This window comes from Mesoplodon densirostris, chromosome 11 (assembly GCF_025265405.1).
Source record: "Mesoplodon densirostris isolate mMesDen1 chromosome 11, mMesDen1 primary haplotype, whole genome shotgun sequence".
NCBI lineage: Eukaryota > Metazoa > Chordata > Mammalia > Artiodactyla > Ziphiidae > Mesoplodon > Mesoplodon densirostris.
The window spans coordinates 94106735-94126122 of NC_082671.1; the positions used below are offsets into that span (position 1 = coordinate 94106735).

The 19388-nt window shown below is 37.3% G+C and overlaps 1 protein-coding gene across 1 annotated transcript; it reads left to right on the forward strand.

Annotated features, from left to right (window-relative positions):
* The first annotated feature begins 8333 nt into the window (after positions 1-8333).
* Positions 8334-19161, forward strand: MGAT4C (MGAT4 family member C). Its single transcript, XM_060113752.1, has 3 exons — positions 8334-8480; positions 15086-15233; positions 18020-19161. The coding sequence occupies exons 1-3, from the start codon at positions 8334-8336 to the stop codon at positions 19159-19161; spliced, it is 1437 nt and encodes a 478-aa protein (XP_059969735.1).
* The last annotated feature ends 227 nt before the right edge of the window (positions 19162-19388 follow it).

Below are 19388 nucleotides of genomic sequence, written 5' to 3' on the forward strand. Positions count from 1 at the left end.
ATGGGATGCAGCAAAAGCAGTTCTAAGAGGGAAGTTTATGGCAATACAATCCCACCTTAAGAAACAGGAAACATCTCGAATAAACAACCTAACCTTGCACCTAAAGCAATTAGAGAAAGAAGAACAAAAACATCCCAAAGTTAGCAGAAGGAAAGAAATCATAAAAATCAGATCAGAAATAAATGAAAAAGAAATGAAGGAAACGATAGCAAAGATCAATAAAACTAAAAGCTGGTTCTTTGAGAAGATAAACAAAATTGATAAACCATTAGCCAGACTCATCAAGAAAAAAAGGGAGAAGACTCAAATCAATAGAATTAGAAATGAAAAAGGAGAAGTAACAACTGACACAGCAGAAATACAAAAGATCATGAGAGATTACTATAAGCAACTCTATGCCAATAAAATGGACAACCTGGAAGAAATGGACAAATTCTTAGAAATGCACAACCTGCCAAGACTGAATCAGGAAGAAATAGAAAATATGAACAGACCAATCACAAGCACTGAAATTGAAACTGTGATCAAAAATCTTCCGACAAACAAAAGCCCAGGACCAGATGGCTTCACAGGCGAATTCTATCAAGCATTTAGAGAAGAGCTAACACCTATCCTTCTCAAACTCTTCCAAAATATATCAGAGGGAGGAACACTCCCAAACTCATTCTACGAGGCCACCATCACCTTGATACCAAAACCAGACAAGGATGTCACAAAGAAAGAAAACTACAGGCCAATATCACTGATGAACATAGATGCAAAAATCCTCAACAAAATACTAGCAAACAGAATCCAACAGCACATTAAAAGGATCATACACCATGATCAAGTGGGGTTTATTCCAGGAATGCAAGGATTCTTCAATATACGCAAATCAATCAACGTGATACACCATATTAACAAACTGAAGGAGAAAAACCATATGATCATCTCAATAGATGCAGAGAAAGCTTTTGACAAAATTCAACACCCATTTATGATAAAAACCCTGCAGAAAGTAGGCATAGAGGGAACTTTCCTCAACATAATAAAGGCCATATATGACAAACCCACAGCCAGCATCGTCCTCAATGGTGAAAAATTGAAACCATTTCCACTAAGATCAGGAACAAGACAAGGTTGCCCACTCTCACCACTCTTATTCAACATAGTTTTGGAAGTTTTAGCCACAGCAATCAGAGAAGAAAAGGAAATAAAAGGAATCCAAATGGGAAAAGAAGAAGTAAAGCTGTCACTGTTTGCAGATGACATGATACTATACATAGAGAATCCTAAAGATGCTACCAGAAAACTACTAGAGCTAATCAATGAATTTGGTAAAGTTGCAGGATACAAAATTAATGCACAGAAATCTCTGGCATTCCTATATACTAATGATGAAAAATCTGAAAGTGAAATCAAGGAAACACTCCCATTTACCATTGCAACAAAAAGAATAAAATATCTAGGAATAAACCTACCTAAGGAGACGAAAGACCTGTATGCAGAAAATTATAAGACACTGATGAAAGAAATTAAAGATGATACAAATAGATGGAGAGATGTACCATGTTCTTGGATTGGAAGAATCAACATTGTGAAAATGACTATACTACCCAAAGCAATCTACAGATTCAATGCAATCCCTATCAAACTACCAATGGCATTTTTCACAGAACTAGAACAAAAAATTTCACAATTTGTATGGAAACACAAAAGACCCCGAATAGCCAAAGCAATCTTGAGAACGAAAAATGGAGCTGGAGGAATCAGGCTCCCTGACTTCAGACTATACTACAAGGCTACAGTAATCAAGACAGTATGGTACTGGCACAATAACAGAAAGATAGATCAATGGAACAGGATAGAAAGCCCAGAGATAAACCCACGGACATATGGTCACCTTATCTTTGATAAAGGAGGCAGGAATGTACAGTGGAGAAAGGACAGTCTCTTCAATAAGTGGTGCTGGGAAAACTGGACAGGGACATGTAAAAGTATGAGATTAGATCACTCCCTAACACCATACACAAAAATAAGCTCAAAATGGATTAAAGACCTAAATGTAAGGCCAGACACTATCAAACTCCTAGAGGAAAACATAGGCAGAACACTCTATGACATAAATCACAGCAAGATCCTTTTGGACCCACCTCCTAGAGAAATGGAAATAAAGACAAAAATAAACACATGGGACCTAATGAAACTTAAAAGCTTTTGCACAGCAAAGGAAACCATAAACAAGACGAAAAGACAACCCTCAGAATGGGAGAAAATATTTGCAAATGAAGCAACTGACAAAGGATTAATCTCCAAAATTTATAAGCAGCTCATGCAGCTCAATAACAAAAAAACAAACAACCCAATCCAAAAATGGGCAGAAGACCTAAATAGACATTTCTCCACAGAAGATATACAGACTGCCAACAAACACATGAAAGGATGCTCAACATCTTTACTCATTAGAGAAATGCAAATCAAAACTACAATGAGGTATCATCTCACACCAGTCAGAATGGCCATCATCAAAAAATCTAGAAACAATAAATGCTGGAGAGGGTGTGGAAAAAAGGGAACACTCTTGCACTGCTGGTGGGAATGTGAATTGGTACAGCCACTATGGAGAACGGTATGGAGGTTCCTTAAAAAACTACAAATAGAACTACCATATGACCCAGCAATCCCACTACTGGGCATATACCCTGAGAAAACCATAATTCAAAAAGAGACATGTACCAAAATGTTCATTGCAGCTCTATTCACAATAGCCCGGAGATGGAAACAACCTAAGTGTCCATCATCGGATGAATGGATAAAGAAGATGTGGCACATATATACAATGGAATATTACTCAGCCATAAAAAGAAATGAAATTGAACTATTTGTAATGAGGTGGATAGACCTAGAGTCTGTCATACAGAGTGAAGTAAGTCAGAAAGAGAAAGACAAATACTGTATGCTGACACATATATATGGAATTTAAGAAAAAAAATGTCATCAAGAACATAGGAGTAAGACAGGAATAAAGACACAGACCTACTAGAGCATGGACTTGAGGATATGGGGAGGGGGAAGGGTAAGCTGTGACAAAATGAAAGAGCGGCATGGACATATATACACTACCAAACGTAAGGTAGATAGCTAGTGGGAAGCAGCCGCATAGCACAGGGAGATCAGCTCGGTGCTTTGTGACTGCCTGGAGGGGTGGGATAGGGAGGGTGGGAGGGAGACGCAAAAGGGAGGGAATATGGGAACATATGTATATGTATAACTGATTAAATTTGTAAAATTAAAAAAAAAAAAAAAAGGACAGAAACCAAAAAAAAAAAAAAAAAAAAAAAAAAATCTGAATGAGATCCTTGCTGGGTAGAGTAATCTTGGTTGCAGGTTTTTCTCCTTCATCACTTTAATTATGTCCTGCCACTCCCTTCTGGCTTGTAGAGTTTCTGCTGAGAGATCAGCTGTTATCCTGATGGGGATTCCCTTGTGTGTTATTTGTTGTTTTTGCCTTGCTGCTTTTAATATGATTTCTTTGTGTTTAATTTTTGACAGTTTGATTAATATGTGTCTTGGCGTATTTCTCCTTGGATTTATTCTGTATGGGACTCTCTGTGCCTCCTGGACTTGATTAACTATTTCCTTTCCCATATTAGGGAAGTTTTCAACTATAATCTCTTCAAATATTTTCTCAGTCCCTTTCTTTTTCTCTTCTTCTTCTGGAACCCCTATAATTCGAATGTTGGTGCGTTTAATGTTGTCCCAGAGGTCTCTGAGACTGTCCTCTGTTCTTTTCATTCTTTTTTCTTTATTTTGCTGTGCAGCAGTTATTTCCACTATTTTATCTTCCACCTCACTTATCCGTTCTTCTGCCTCAGTTATTCTGCTATTGATCCCATCTAGAGTAATTTTTATTTCATTTATTGTGTTTTTGATCGATGCTTGATTCGTCTTTAGTTCTTCTAGGTCCTTGTTAACTGTTTCTTGCATTTTGTCTATTCTATTTCCAAGATTTTGGATCATCTTTACCATCATTATCTTGAATTCTTTTTCAGATAGACTGCCTATTACCTCTTCATTTGTTAGGTCTTGTGGGTTTTTATCTTGCTCCTTCTCCTGCTGTGTGTTTTTCTGTCTTCTCATTTTGCTTATGTTACTGTGTTTGGGGTCTCCTTTTTGCAGGCTGCAGGTTCGTAGTTCCCGTTGTTTTTGGTGTCTGTCCCCAGTGGCTAAGGTTGGTTTAGTGGGTTGTGTAGGCTTCTTGGTGGAGGGGACTACTGCCTGTGTTCTGGTGGATGAGGCTGGATCTTGTCTTTCTGGTGGGCAGGTCCACGTCTGGTGGTGTGTTTTGGGGTGTTTGCGGACTTTTTATGATTTGAGGCAGCCTCTCTGCTAATGGGTGGCGTTGTGTTCCTGTCTTGCTAGTTGTTTGGCATAGGGTGTCCAGCACTGTAGCTTGCTGGTCGTTGAGTGAAGCTGGGTGCTGGTGTTGAGATGGAGATCTCTGGAAGATTTTCGCCGTTTGATATTATGTGGAGCTGGGAGGTCTCTTGTGGACCAGTGTCCTGAAGTTGGCTCTCCCACCTCAGAGGCACAGCACTGACTCCTGGCTCCTCAATTTGGGATGATTTGTTGTCTATTCATGTATTCCACAGATGCAGGGTACATGAAGTTGATTGTGGAGCTTTAATCCGCTGCTTCTGAGGCTGCTGGGAGAGGTTTCCCTTTCTCTTCTTTGTTCTCACAGCTCCTGGGTCTCAGCTTTGGATTTGGCCCCGCCTCTGCGTGTAGGTCGCCGGAGGGCGTCTGTTCTTCGCTCAGACAGGACAGGGTTAAAGGAGCAGCCTCTTCGGGGACTCTGGCTCACTCAGGCCGGGCGGGAGGGAGGGGCACGGAGTGCGGGGCGAGCCTGCAGCGGCAGAGGTCGGCGTGACGTTGCACCAGCCCGAGGCGCGCCGTGCGTTCTCCCAGGGAAGCCGTCTCTGGATTCGGGGACCCCGGCAATGACGGGCTGCACAGGCTCCCGGAAGGGCGGTGTGGACAGTGACCTGCGCTCGCACACAGGCTTCTTGGCGGCGGTAGCAGCAGCCCCAGCGTCCCACGCCCGTCTCTGGGCTCCGCGCTTTCAGCCGCGACTCGCGCCCGTCTCTGGAGCTCCTTTACGCGGCGCTCTTAATCCCCTCTCCTCGCGCACCAGGAAACCAAGAGGGAAGAAAAAGTCTCCTGCCTCTTCGGCAGCTCCAGAGTTTTCCCGGATTCCCTCCCGGCTAGCTGTGGCACATTAGCCCCCTTCAGGCTGAGTTCTCGCCACCAGCCGCAGTCCTCTCCCTGCGCTCTGACCGAAGCCCGAGCCTCAGCTCCAGCGCCGCCCGCCCCGGCGGGGGAGCAGACAAGCCTCTCGGGCTGGTGAGTGCCTCTCGGGCTGGTGAGTGCCGCTCGGCACCGCTCTTCTGTGCGGGAATCTCTCTGCTTTGCCCTACCCAGGTATGTGGGGAGTTTCTTGCCTTTTGGGAGGTCTGGGGTCTTCTGCCAGCGTTCAGTAGTTGTTCTGTAGGAGTTGTTCCACGTGTAGCTGTATTTCTGGTGTATCTGTGGGGAGGAAGGTGATCTCCTTTTTTGGTCTTTGAACAGATTTTTAGAAATATAATTGCTGAGTTAAAGGGAATAAATGTATTTCATACTATTGCCAAGTCTTCCCAAATTGACATTTAGAAATATTGTGTCACTTGTGTATGATTAGATTCTAATCCTTTGTCATTTCAAAATTCAGATAAAAATCTTTTTTGTTGTTATACCCATTTTTTTACTTAACCTGTCTCATAAACTCCTTTGTATATCATCAAATATGCATTTAGGGCAACATTGTCAATGGCTTCAGTCTAATAACACTACAAATTATTCAAACATCTTCTACTGTTGTCAATTTAAAATAGTTTCACTTGTTGGTTTTCAAACAAATTTGTGATGAAAACACCTTCACGTGTATGCTGAAATAACTTCTGATGACAAATCGTGAGAAAAATCCATGGGCAATGTGGAGTCGTGGTTCTAAGAGCTAAGTGCCTGGGACATTCTCTCCTGGACCTGAATCCAGCACCTCCTAAAATATAGAGGGCAGCACCAGGGTTCTGGGACCAGCCACTGAATATAAACAGATAAGCCCCTCACCAGACCCTACTCCAAAACGGTCCCTTTCAGATGACCCTGAGACTTCTGCCTTAAGCATCCAGACTCACAAGCATTTGTAGTAACAGATCTCAGCTGCATCCAGAATCTGCACTCAGTAGGTATCCCCTCCAGTTCCTTGGGGTCTGGAGGCCCTACCAGAACATCATTCTCTTGAAATTAGCCACCCAGATGGAGAGTCCATAGCTTTAATCCTGCTTCTTATCCTTCCTAGGCATCCTTAGGCAGGTTACAACTGCAGTGAACATGAAGGGGCACCTTATCCTGCACCCAAATCCAGATAAAAAGCATTTACAAACAGAATATTTTATCTATAGAATCAGGACCAGATTACAGTATGGTACAAAATATAGAACCAGACAACAGAATTTCACTTATAATATTTTGGTTCAAAAGTGCTATGTATGTATTTTTTATTGAAAAATGTTATAAATGATGACTCTATAAATACATTTTTGACCCATAAATGCAAATTAGAAAGTGACCCTATTCTAGAATTGGCATCACGAACCAAAAGAAGAGATGATTCAATGTATGGTCTGGTATACAGTATTAATGTTTACCATTACCCAGTTCTTCTATATTTCTGTGTACATAGGAGAGTATGCTTGCCCACACCCTTGAAATTATGAGTGGTAGTATGAATAGTAGTTATGCCAATGCACTGTGAGAAGATTATCAGCTCTCCACATAGAAAAGATAAAATAAATTATTCCACTATATCATAAAAGGCACAAAGATAAATTACAGGTATACTAAAAAAAAAAATCTATCTATGAAAAACAAAAAATCCCAGAAGAAAATAAATGAGACTGCCCATATGACATCAAGATAGGGAAGGATTTTTTTTAAGCATTATAGAAAAAAAGTCCACATCCATGAAATAAATTTGACATAAGAACCACTACGCTACAAACATCATACCAAAAAGGAGAAAATACAAAAAGTGCTTGGGAAAGATATTTAGATATTTTCAACGTGAGCAAAGATTGATATATATGTGTGCATCCCTACACATATATTTAAAACTCCTAAAAATCAACAAGAAAAAATAACCCTAGAGAAAAATATGGCCAAAGGAAATGGGCATTAATTCTTATAACATTCCTTTCTCCCAATTCCTAATATTCTTTCCTATAATTTACAAGGATTCATAAATGCTTTCTTGCATTAACTCATTGAAGAGCCATCATTAGCTGGCTATTTCTTAGACATTGTTGTAAGGGTTTGGGATGCAGGCCTTTTCACCTCCTGAAGTTCTTTAGGCCCATAAATATTTCATCCTAAAGCTGAACCCAGGGAGACTTACTACATAACAAGGCACGATTTCCAGATTATAGTTGATTTTTGACAAAATATGATTCCACTGGTCTTTTGATCATCCCAGATATTTATTATTTTTAAAAAATGGTAATCTAAATGAATTTGTAATTCATTTACAAATCACAAAATGTTGGAGCAGATCACAAAATGTAGAAGAATGAAATGGAAAATCATTAGGCCTCCACTAATCTTGCTGACTCCAGTTTTGCCTTTTTGTAGTCCATAAATCATTATAAACTGCCAGACTTCTAGGTAGTAGATCAAACAAGGCAATGTTGATATGCCACTCCAGGATTTACTCTGCTTTAGCAAGAATTACTGGAAAAATAAACAAAGTAATTGTAACTCAAATATATGTGTGGACTTGCCCCCAAAACTTTCACTTCCTTTGTCACTTCTCTTTCTTTCACCCAGATTTTCTCCCCATCACTCCGTTCGGTGCACCTACTCTGAAATCAGTATTAGGCCCATATTTCTAGTTTCTTTCATTTTCATTACATTATAATATGAGGAAGTAGATGTTACCTTAATGTTTGCTTTTCGCTTTAATTTTTATTCTTATCAAAGAAGTATTATTTTCTTACATTATTGTTACCAATGTTTATTTGTTCAGAAATACCTGTGCTTTTCATTTTTACTTACTCTACATCAATATAAACCACTGCATTATCCTTCTGTTAATGTATTAATAGCCTGTGCCAAATTTATTGTGAAATTGGAAACAATTTTGGTTCCAATATTTGAATAGTGAGATTTTATAAAAGACTGGATTTGACTGATACGATGAAGAAATATTTGCATACAAAATTAATAGTTAATAATTTTGTGCCTCTTTTCCACAGGAGAGAATGTTTAAATTTCACCAAGTGAAACATATTTTTGATACACTAGATAAAATGCGATGCCTGCGAAAACGTTCTACAGTCTCATTCTTGGGAGTTCTTGTCATTTTCCTTCTGTTTATGAACTTGTACATTGAAGATAGCTATGTTATGGTAAGTCTTGGAGGCTGATTATTTTTTGTTCAGAATAAGGCCTAAGTGGAACCAGACAGTCCACTTGTAACCTAACTTCAGTCTCAGGCTATTGAAATAGCCTTAGTTTAAGCAAAATTATAACATGTATATTTCCTATCTAGCTACTTTTTATATTATATATTACCAACATTACAATTGTTTTGGTTTAAGTTGCAATGTTTTCTTTAATGCCATATATATATATATATATATATATATATATATATAGTGGTTCAAATATGTAACTCTAATTCCAAATAAGTTAGCTATCATCCCTATCTGAATTAATATTGCATAAAATCATTGTAATTTGTGAGCTTTAATTTGAAATACAGTTGACTGTTTAACAATGTGGGTTTTAGGAGCACTGACCCTCCAGGCACTCAAAAAAATCTGGGTGTAACTTTACAGTTGGCTCTCCATAGCCACACTTCTGCATCAGCAGATTCAGCCAACCTCATGTCGTGTAGTGTATTACGTATTTACTGGAAAAAAATCCACTTATAAGTGGAACTGTGCAGTTAAAATCTGTGTTGTTCAAGGGTCTGCTGTAAATAGAATAAACAAAATTTGCTTAAAGGTGTTACTCCTTACTTTCTCTACTTTTCTATATTATCAAAAATTTTAAAATCCCATTGTCTAATTAGTGATACTAATTGTGCTATTTTGTTAAGATTTTATTACAATGTGTGACATCTCATTTGGGTTTTGAATAACGCTAAATGACCACCATGTTATACATTTACGGTCACTGAAAAGTAATAAAGATCCTTAAGAACTAAAGATAATATTATGTGAAAGCTATTCAGTAGTTTAAAAATGGTAAAATTAGTAGATAATTTATGAATAAATTTTAAGTGAATTATGAAAGTATGCAAAAGGACACATTCTGACTAATTGTGAGAACTCAAATTGTTTCTATTATTCATTTTTGTTATAATTATATAATTTCACATCTGATGAGAGTAATATGTCTGATGAGAGTAATATGAAAGTAATATGGAGAGTAATTCACTTTTTCTATCTGAATTGAGCTTAAGATATCTGGGAAAATTCTAATCTTTATGCAATTATTCCTGTTCACATATTTCAGAAGATCAAAGCCTCTGGACAAATAGAGGACCTAAAAATACATTCTATCATACAAGCATGCTAAGTTTCAATTAATATCTTTGCTAGAGAGAATCTGACAATAACTACAAAGAGCATTTCCTAGTAAAATGTTTTATTAATTGAACATGATTTGGTAACTACCTACTATTTGCCAGATACTATTCTAGATATATCCTATGAGCCAACCACATGATCTAAGTTTGTGCAGATCCTCTTAGGAAGTCTTCTGTAAAGCATCTTGCTTTACAGGCGAAATTCTCTCAGATTCCTAGATCTTGACTCTGCCTAAGCCTTTACTTTCAAGTATAGCTCTTAATCTTGTGGACTCTTCATTCTATCATCCTTAGTCTATTCATAATACTGAAGTTACCACAGTTAATAGAATTTGACTAGGCATGATTTAGGTAAACATAGCAAACTGGAGAAACTTACTAATGACATGCATTTTAGATTTTTTTAAACTGGTTATTAGGTTTATGAAATTTAAGGACAGTAGAGCAAGGCCCAGGTGATCCAGCTTTTTTTTTTTTTAATAAATTTATTTAGTTATTTTTGGCTGAGTTGGTTCTTCGTTTCTGTGCGAGGGCTTTCTCTAGTTGCAGCGAGGGGGGGGCCACTCTTTATCGTGGTGCACGGGCCTCCCACTATCGCAGCCTCTCTTGTTGCGGAGCACAGGCTCCAGACGTGCAGGCTCAGTAGTTGTGGCTCACGGGCCCAGTTGCTCCGCAGCATGTGGGATCTTCCCAGACCAGGGCTCAAACCCGTGTCCCCTGCATTGGCAAGCAGATTCTCAACCACTGTGCCACCAGGGAAGCCCGATCCAGCTATTTTTTAATTAATAGAATTAAAGATCATAAATCAACTAGAGGAGCTCTTGATTAATGATTTAATTTTGTGATAAAAATTTATTTCTTGCATCTGTATGTACTGGTAGAAGTATATCACATCTTGTAAATCAAAAACATGGTATTGGCAGGATGCTTGTTGTACTCAATGATGATGTATATAAGACACTTTCAAGTGAAATTTCAATATTTAACTTTAAGCAGACAAAAGATTATTGTATGCAGCAAACATCCTTATGTCTTTTTGGAATAGAAGAGCTTCAAATTCACTATAAAATGTGTAAGAAGTAATAGAGTATATATCCTAAGAAAGTCAAACACTATTGTTCTCTTTATGCATTTCTATCTAAACATAGGTCCTAGACACCTAATTAAAAAGTGTGATTTAATGAAGTAGCTCTTACTAAAGAGTACTTTCTCAATGAAAATTTTCTTGCTACATTAACCATATATCTAGTCAAATTTGCAAATCATCCCAGGTGCAGAGAAGAGATTGTTTGCTTCTTAGCTTTAAAAATTGAAATTATTTTTATTTTTATTTTTTATTTATTTATTTTTTTTTTGCAGTACGCGGGCCTCTCACTGTTGTGGCCTCTCCCGTTGCGGAGCACAGGCTCCGGACGCGCAGGCTCAGCGGCCATGGCTCACGGGCCTAGCCGCTTCGCGGCATGTGGGATCTTCCCAGACCGGGGCATGAACCTGTGTCCCCTGCATCGGCAGGTGGACTCTCAACCACTGCACCACCAGGGAAGCCCCGAAATTATTTTTAAATACTTATATTAAGTTAGAAAAAGTGAGTTAAAATGGTTTTTAAATACAAGCACACCCCCATATTGACAATTTAATGACAATATTTTTGTTAGTTTAATTTTTCACTGTTTACTAGATGATGTTTTCTACCTAAATTACATTTTTGAGCTAAATTTTATCCCAAGGCTTAATATATATAAATATTTGAAATATTCATTAAATCATTCGTGTAAAATTAAAATTGTTCTTCTAAAAATGTCTAGTAACCATGGAAAACTGGCCTCCTACTAGGATATAATGCAGTTTCTTTTTAATACTTCTACCTTTTCAACCTTTTTATCTGTGCTTGTTCAGTTTTCCTAAAATTATCTGACTTGATTTTCTTTCTTGACTCCAAAATATCACAATGCATGCAATTTTCTAAGCAGAGACATTAGCAGGTTGTTCTTTTTCTGTTTTTTGTTTTTTGTTTTTTGTTTTTGTGGTACGCGGGCCTCTCACTGTTGTGGCCTCTCCCGTTGCGGAGCACAGGCTCCGGACGCGCAGGCTCAGCGGTCATGGCTCACGGGCCTAGCCGCTCCGCGGCATGTGGAATCTTCCAGGACCAGGGCACGAACCTGTGTCCCCTGCATTGGCAGGCGGACTCTCAACCACTGCGCCACCAGGGAAGCCCCTTTTTATGTTTTTCTTAAATGAGGGCGAAATAATAGCTATAATTCAGGGAAATCGGGTAAACAATTACAGTAGTAAGGTCTCTAGAGTTATTTAGCACATCTATTCTACTATTCTTGCTAGAAAATCTATCAGTGGCCCCCAAATCTGGGCATGTAACAGTTTAGTTTATTTCTTACATTAGGGGCATATGTGCCTTTCAGTGGGAAAGAAAACCAAGTTCAGTGTAAGAGACAAATAGTATTACAAGGCAAACTAAGTAGAAGAGACACTGCATATCCAATCAACTTAGCCTCTCGGCTGTGAGCGTCTTCAAAGTAGCCACCAGGGTATATATTTAGTCTGTAGCTAGTCCATTGAATTGCCTTCCTATCCAGAAAATGATTGTCATAAAGCTTTGTCTTATTACTGAGAAATACACTACAGCATAGTATCTACAGAAAGAAGGTATCCAGGGAGAGCCCGGCTGTTCAGGTAGATGCTTCTGGAAAGCAGCCAACAAGACAGACTCAGGTGAAAGTTGCATGATTTATTTATGCTGAAAAGTGTAAAGAAACTTGTTCTTGAGAATTTAATAAAGTGCTTTCATGTAAGTTTCATTTCATTTTATATTCTGTTATGTCCTTCAAACAAGATGAATGTACTCTATATTATCACAGAAAAAGTCTGGATTTTTACGTGTTCATGATAAAATTCTTAAAGAGATATTCAGTATCTTACACTTCCTTTAGAATGTGATATCACATAAGACCAGAATGGTAAAATCAATTCGGTGTTGTGACTACTGTGATTTTTATACATATTTCTTCTACACCCTATTGACTGTGTACACCATTACATTACTATTAAAGTAGCTGATGCAGAACTGAGTCTCTGGTTACCTTTTAGAAATCCTAAACTTGTTCATTTTAAAACTTCCATGATGTTTTTTAGGTTTTCAGAAATACAAAAATGAAAATATTTATGTGCAATGAATTTAAAATAATCAGAAATCAATGGATATTCGATGAGTACATTTATAAGAAAACTAGCCTCCAAAGTTTAATATCATGTATTTTGAAACTCTATAATTTTACAGAAGGCAAATACATTATAAATCAGACTAAAGTATTTTTTCTTTGTCTAAATCATCAAGTCAATATAAAATATAGAAATACAGTATTAAAGAACAACTATAGGCTCATAAACATAATTGAATATATAGAAGAGATATTCAGAATGAATCTTCATTTATCAAGGACCAGATTGATAGCTCTTCCCAGTCAGGGTTCACTACTCTCAATTTTTATTCTAAGACAATTTCAGCCCTGCCATAGATTTAAAAGTTTGAGGTAGTCAACTTTTCCATTTATATTTAAATTTGACACAAAGTAGTGAATGTTCCAGTTGAGGTAAAGTTTGTATTTGAATCCTTTCTAATATTTTAGAACAAGGTTTAATTGATTAAAGTTTTATTGACCACAGCCAAAAACATGAGGACCAAGTTTATTTAATGCATTCACTTTCTCTGTAGTTTTAATGGCATGCCCATGCCTGACCTGATATTCCTATACTGACTAGTAGAAATATCCACATAACTCACACAGCACAATAGACACCTTGCCAAAAAAGAAACATATCTTCCTAATTAGTTGCCCTAATATTCTACCAGTGGTACTAAACCATATACAAAAGCCAAACAAGTCATTTTGCTAGTAATGTATAACCAATAGAGGCTTGATCAAATGGTGATTAGATAACCAAAATCTACAACTGAACTTATATCAAAGGGAGATAAAACAAAGCAATTAGTAGTTAACAGGATATTTTTAAAGCTGAATATGAACGTTTTCTTGAATATAAACCATCCTGAAGATTGAATGACATAATTCCAGTATCAGATCGATAATGAGGGTCTTAAATAAAAAAGGACCAAACTTCACCTCCATCGGAATACTCCCCTTCCCCCTCTACACCCACAAGCAACAAGAAAACATCATGGAAAAGACTAGTATATGGTCTAAAGACATTTCCTTGAAGACTTTGTACAAATGGATCCTAACTGAGTTATCTTGAAGACATTTGAAAAAAATACTACCGTGTCACAAGGACCATGTCTGTCCATTCTCAACAGCCTTCGATTATAGTGGCCACATAAGTGACTGACTAAAATTTTTTAATTAATAAGTTATCCAGACTCCAACTATTAGGTTCACTGCTGCATCTTCCTAATCATTCCTAAAATTTCAAAATCATAGAAAATAATGTGTGGTCTTTTATTTGATAAGGCTTGAAGAAGAGTAAATAGTTTAATATGACTCAAATATGGTGAATCTAGTGAGAATCAGCTTTACGTGAAACTGTAAAAGAGATTACTGTCAAGTTTTTTTTTTTTTTTTTTTTTTCTGTACACGGGCCTCCCACTGTTGTGGCCTCTCCCGTCGCGGAGCACAGGCTCCGGACGCGCAGGCCCAGCGGCCACGGCCCACAGGCCCAGCCGCTCTGCGGCACGCGGGATCCTCCCGGACCGGGGCACGAACCCATGCCCCCTGCATCGGCAGGCGGACCCCCAACCACTGCGCCACCAGGGAAGCCCTACTGTCAAGTTTTAAGATCCTCAAATTATTGTAAAGAATTTGAATTTTAACATGAAATTCATGTTTCAAATAGAGATTTTCAAATAGAGTTTCAAATAGAGATTTTTAAAATTATTATCAAGAGAATGCTTTATTATTATCAAGAGAATGCCACTGTTGATGTATGCTGTAGAAAAGCAATTGTAAGCATAGTATAAAAAGTGGAATATAACTGGAACAGAGACTCTAGGTAGGAATTCAGGTTAAAGATAATTATCTGGCGGCTTCCCTGGTGGCGCAGTGGTTGAGAGTCTGCCTGCCGATGCAGGGGACACGGGTTCGTGCCCCGGTCCGGGAGGATCCCACATGCCGCGGAGCGGCTAGGCCTGTGAGCCATGGCCGCTGAGCCTGCGCGTCCGGAGCCTGTGCTCTGCAACGGGAGAGGCCACAGCAGTGAGAGGCCCGCGTACCGCAAAAAAAAGAAAAAAGAAAAGATAATTATCTACAGCTTTTGGTGCCAGTAACTGAGATTTATATAATACCCATATTATATATCAGACCCATATATTTATTGTGTAAGGAGAAAATTTATTTAATCCATGACCATCTATTATTTATTTGTTTTCTCTGCCTTCCTCTTGGCATTCAGGAAGGAGACAAACAACTTGTAAGGGAAACGTCTACACATCAACTGAATCCAGAACGCTATGTGCATACTTTCAAAGATTTATCTAATTTCTCAGGAGCCATCAATGTCACCTATCGCTTCTTAGCTGTTATGCCTTTACAAAGAAAGCGTAAGTATCCTTAGACTTTTAAAATCAAGAACAATAAAATATTTTGTTTTAAAATGATAACTTTCTTCATTTGTATAACAATAAAAGTTTATGGGTTTTACTAATATATTCTTTGGGAAATAGTTCAGTGTTTCTTCACAAATTGCAGTTATTCACGGATCCAATTCCATTAATAACAACAAAAAAATTAAATGCCTAATTGTGACATAAACTTTTTAACAGTTTGCTATAGTACCGTGTAGAGAGACTAGGAAAAATCAATTGACTTTAAATTTTTAAAGTTAGCTTTTAAAACTAGTTATTCCCATAGTAATACAGTTTCAAACTTTGGTTTGGTTTTTATGACATGCTACCAGCTTGAAGTAGTGAAAGTCATTATATTTGTTTCCTAAGATAGCATAACAAATATCACAAACTAGGTGGTTTAAAACAACAGAAATGTATTCTCTCATGTTTCTGGAAGCCAGAAGTCTGAAACCAAGGTGCTGGCAGCACCACATTCCGTGTAGGAGGGAGTCCTTCCTTGCCTCTTTCAGTTTCTTGTCGCTCTCGTCATTCCTTAGTTTGTGGCAACAAAACTGCAATCACTGCCACTATCTTCACATGGCCTTCGTCCCTTTGTCTCTCTGTCTCTCTGTGTCCTCTCCTATTTTTATAAGGACACTAGTCATTGAATTTAGGTCCTCATCTGAATCCGATACGATTTTATCTCGAGATCCTTAACTAATTACATCTTCAAAGACTATTTCCAAATAAGGTCACAGTCTGAAGTTCCAGGTAGACATGAAATTTTGGAGGAAACTATTCAATACACTACAGACACTTTGGATCCAAGAAGTAACATACTACATTTCATGGATTTCAAGACATTATAGATTACAGAAAGTATCATGATCTAATTGATGCACCACTAAGAAAGTACAAGCATTATCAGTTTTAAGTTGTAAGATGCCATCAGTTGTGATATACAACCTGATTTTAAAATATTTCTGTGTGAAAAATATGAGTTTTAGAATAAGTGATACACCGTGATATCATGAACTTCTTAGTAGATCGTGTGGAGGCCACAAAAATTGAGTTCCCTGTTAAGAAGTGTTTATGCAAATGAGTTTGTGATCACCAGGTTGAGGAAATTGTAACAATTCAGCTTTCTTTAGATCTTTCTTCTATTTCAAATGTCTACTGCTCTTACACACTACTTACTAGGTATTACACCTTGCACGAGTTTCCTCATCTCACTGTGACTTAGTTTCCTTATCTATAAAACAGGAATGTTGAAAAGTGCAAAGCTATCTCAAAAGACTGTTTTGAATATTCAAGATGCATATTACCTGTAAAATACTCAGACTTCTGCCTTTTATGTAGAAAGTATTCTATAAGTATTGGCTGTTATTGAGTATTAATGAGGGCTGGTGTCTTGAGTTAAATTGTAACAGATAACATGTTAGCTTTTCAGTAGAAGACAGGATCATAAGCCCAGGTATTTCAATGAAACGTAAATTTCTACCTCTCTAATAGACTAGTAAAAAAGATTTTTCATGGAAGGGGCTTTTTCAGTATCGCGCAAATCAAATCATGTAGGTGTCTGTCTTGAAACGGTGATCTTGGTGAATATAAACATTTCCCTATTTTCCAAATGGTGGCTCTGAAATTTTATTCAGTTCTGAGTCATGGTGAGAATGAGAGCTTTAAAAAGTGAAAACATTTTAATTAGAAGACATCTAATGCTTCTCAGTGGTGAACTGCCATTTCACAGTGTTTTATTTTATTCTCTAAAAATATCTAATTTCTAATTTTAGGTTTTAAATATCTGAATAAAAATTTCACCAGACAAAATTACTACAAAATGTGTTTTACAATAAAGAAATCAGTAATATTTATGTCTTAGAACAATACATCATACGTTTAAGCAATAATGCAGGTTTTCAAAAAAAGCTTATGATATTGTTTTCATTCTAATTAACATACTAGATAAATTTCAAAATAAAATTGTGAAGTCCAGTTATGAATTATTCTGGTACAAGATAATAACAGTGATTAAAGAAAGATGAAAATATATGGCATGTTTTCTATGAAAAACTTAAAGATGTTTAAAAGAATGAGTGACCCTTAATTTTCTTTTTCATCATTTGAGACTAGTTTGTCATTCTTTTTTTTTTTCCCCCGGTACACGGGCCTACTCACTGTTGTGGCCTCTCCCGTTGTGGAGCACAGGCTCCGGACGCGCAGGCTCAGCGGCCATGGCTCACGGGCCCAGCCACTCCGCGGCATGTGGGATCTTCCCGGACTGGGGCACGAACCCGTGTCCCCTGCATCGGCAGGTGGAGTCTCAACCACTGAGCCAGCAGGGAAGCCCCTAGTTTGTCATTCTTAACTGAATGAATTCCTGTCTCCTTTTGCAGTTTTTTTTTTTTTCAGAAAACATTGTCAATGTTATTTAAATATCTATCTTCTCTAATGGGCATATATAAGAACATTAAGCTGCAGAACACTTTAAACCATATATCTTATTTCATACACAAATGTTTAAGCAATAGAGCTCATACATCATTGTGCTTAAGATGCCGTTTTTCCATAGAAAATATCAATTATATATAAAGTACTATAACCTTTATATATTTAGCATAAGTCTTTAATGACAAAATGTTCTGTATATAATCATTCACTGAGATTTACTTAATAGAGTAGCAGGCTTAAAGAGAAAAGAACTTTTTTCTTTTTTTTCTATGTTATTCAAAACCTAATTTCACATTTAATTTGTCTTCCTTATGAATTCTTTTGTTCAGGGTTTCTTACAATTGGACTTTCATCAGTGAGACGAAAAAAAGGAAATTATTTACTTGAGACAATCAAGTCAATTTTTGAGCAATCCAGCTATGAAGAATTGAAGGAAATTTCAGTGGTGGTTCATCTAGCTGACTTTAATTCATCCTGGCGTGAGGTCACGTTACAGGATATTACACAGAAATTTGCCCACCATATTATTGCGGGAAGATTAATGGTTATACATGCACCAGAGGAATATTACCCAATCCTGAGTGGCCTTAAAAGAAATTACAATGATCCAGAAGACAGAGTGAGATTTCGTTCCAAACAAAATGTAGATTATGCTTTTTTGCTTAATTTTTGTGCCAATATTTCAGACTACTATGTAATGCTTGAAGATGATGTTCGCTGTTCAAAAAATTTCTTTACTGCCATCAAGAAAGTCATTACATCCCTAGAAGGAACTTACTGGGTAACCCTTGAATTCTCTAAGCTTGGCTATATTGGAAAACTTTATCATTCTCATGACCTCCCACGTTTGGCGCACTTTTTATTAATGTTTTATCAAGAAATGCCTTGTGATTGGCTACTGACTCATTTCCGCGGTCTGTTGGCTCAGAAAAATGTGATTCGTTTCAAACCATCTCTCTTTCAGCACATGGGTTATTACTCGTCATATAAAGGAACTGAGAATAAGCTGAAGGATGATGATTTTGAAGAGGAGCCATTTGATATCCCAGATAACCCTCCTGCAAGTCTATATACCAACATGAGTGTTTTTGAAAATTATGATGCGAGCAAGGCTTATAGTAGTGTTGATGAATACTTTTGGGGAAAATCACCGTCAATAGGAGATGTCTTTGTGATTATATTTGAAAATCCAATTGTAATCAAAAGAATTAAAGTGAATACTGGAACAGAAGATCGACAAAATGACATTTTGCATCATGGAGCCCTAGATGTTGGGGGAGATATTAGATATTTTAAACAAAATAGACAATGTGTTACTTACATAAGACTAGGGGAATTCAAAAATGGAAACTTTGAAGTATCTGATGTAAATCAAAAAATTCCATTTGATGTACATTGTATGAGGATATATGTTACCAAAACACAAAAGGAATGGCTGATTATTAGGAGTATTAGCATTTGGACTTCTTAGCCAATTAAATCAATATGTCCAGTTACTGAAGCAGGTCTTCCTGTTTCCTTTTTGGCTACCTTCCTCTTTTGCTCCCTTTATCCTCTGGAGGGAAAACAATGGATCAGATGTTCAAAAACTCATTTTGGCAGTTTTGATTTACACATTGTCAGCATACTTTTACTCTAATACACACTTACATTTATTTTAACTTCTGAAGTTGAGTATCAGTTCACAGTTAATGCTAC

Excerpts from the sequence above, each read along its gene's own strand:
- MGAT4C (XM_060113752.1), top strand. The coding sequence starts at position 8,334 with ATGTTTAAATTTCACCAAGTGAAACATATTTTTGATACACTAGATAAA. Across the intron at positions 8,481-15,085 it reads TTGAAGATAGCTATGTTATG|GAAGGAGACAAACAACTTGT; the intron begins GTAAGTCTTGGA and ends CTTGGCATTCAG. Across the intron at positions 15,234-18,019 it reads TATGCCTTTACAAAGAAAGC|GGTTTCTTACAATTGGACTT; the intron begins GTAAGTATCCTT and ends TCTTTTGTTCAG.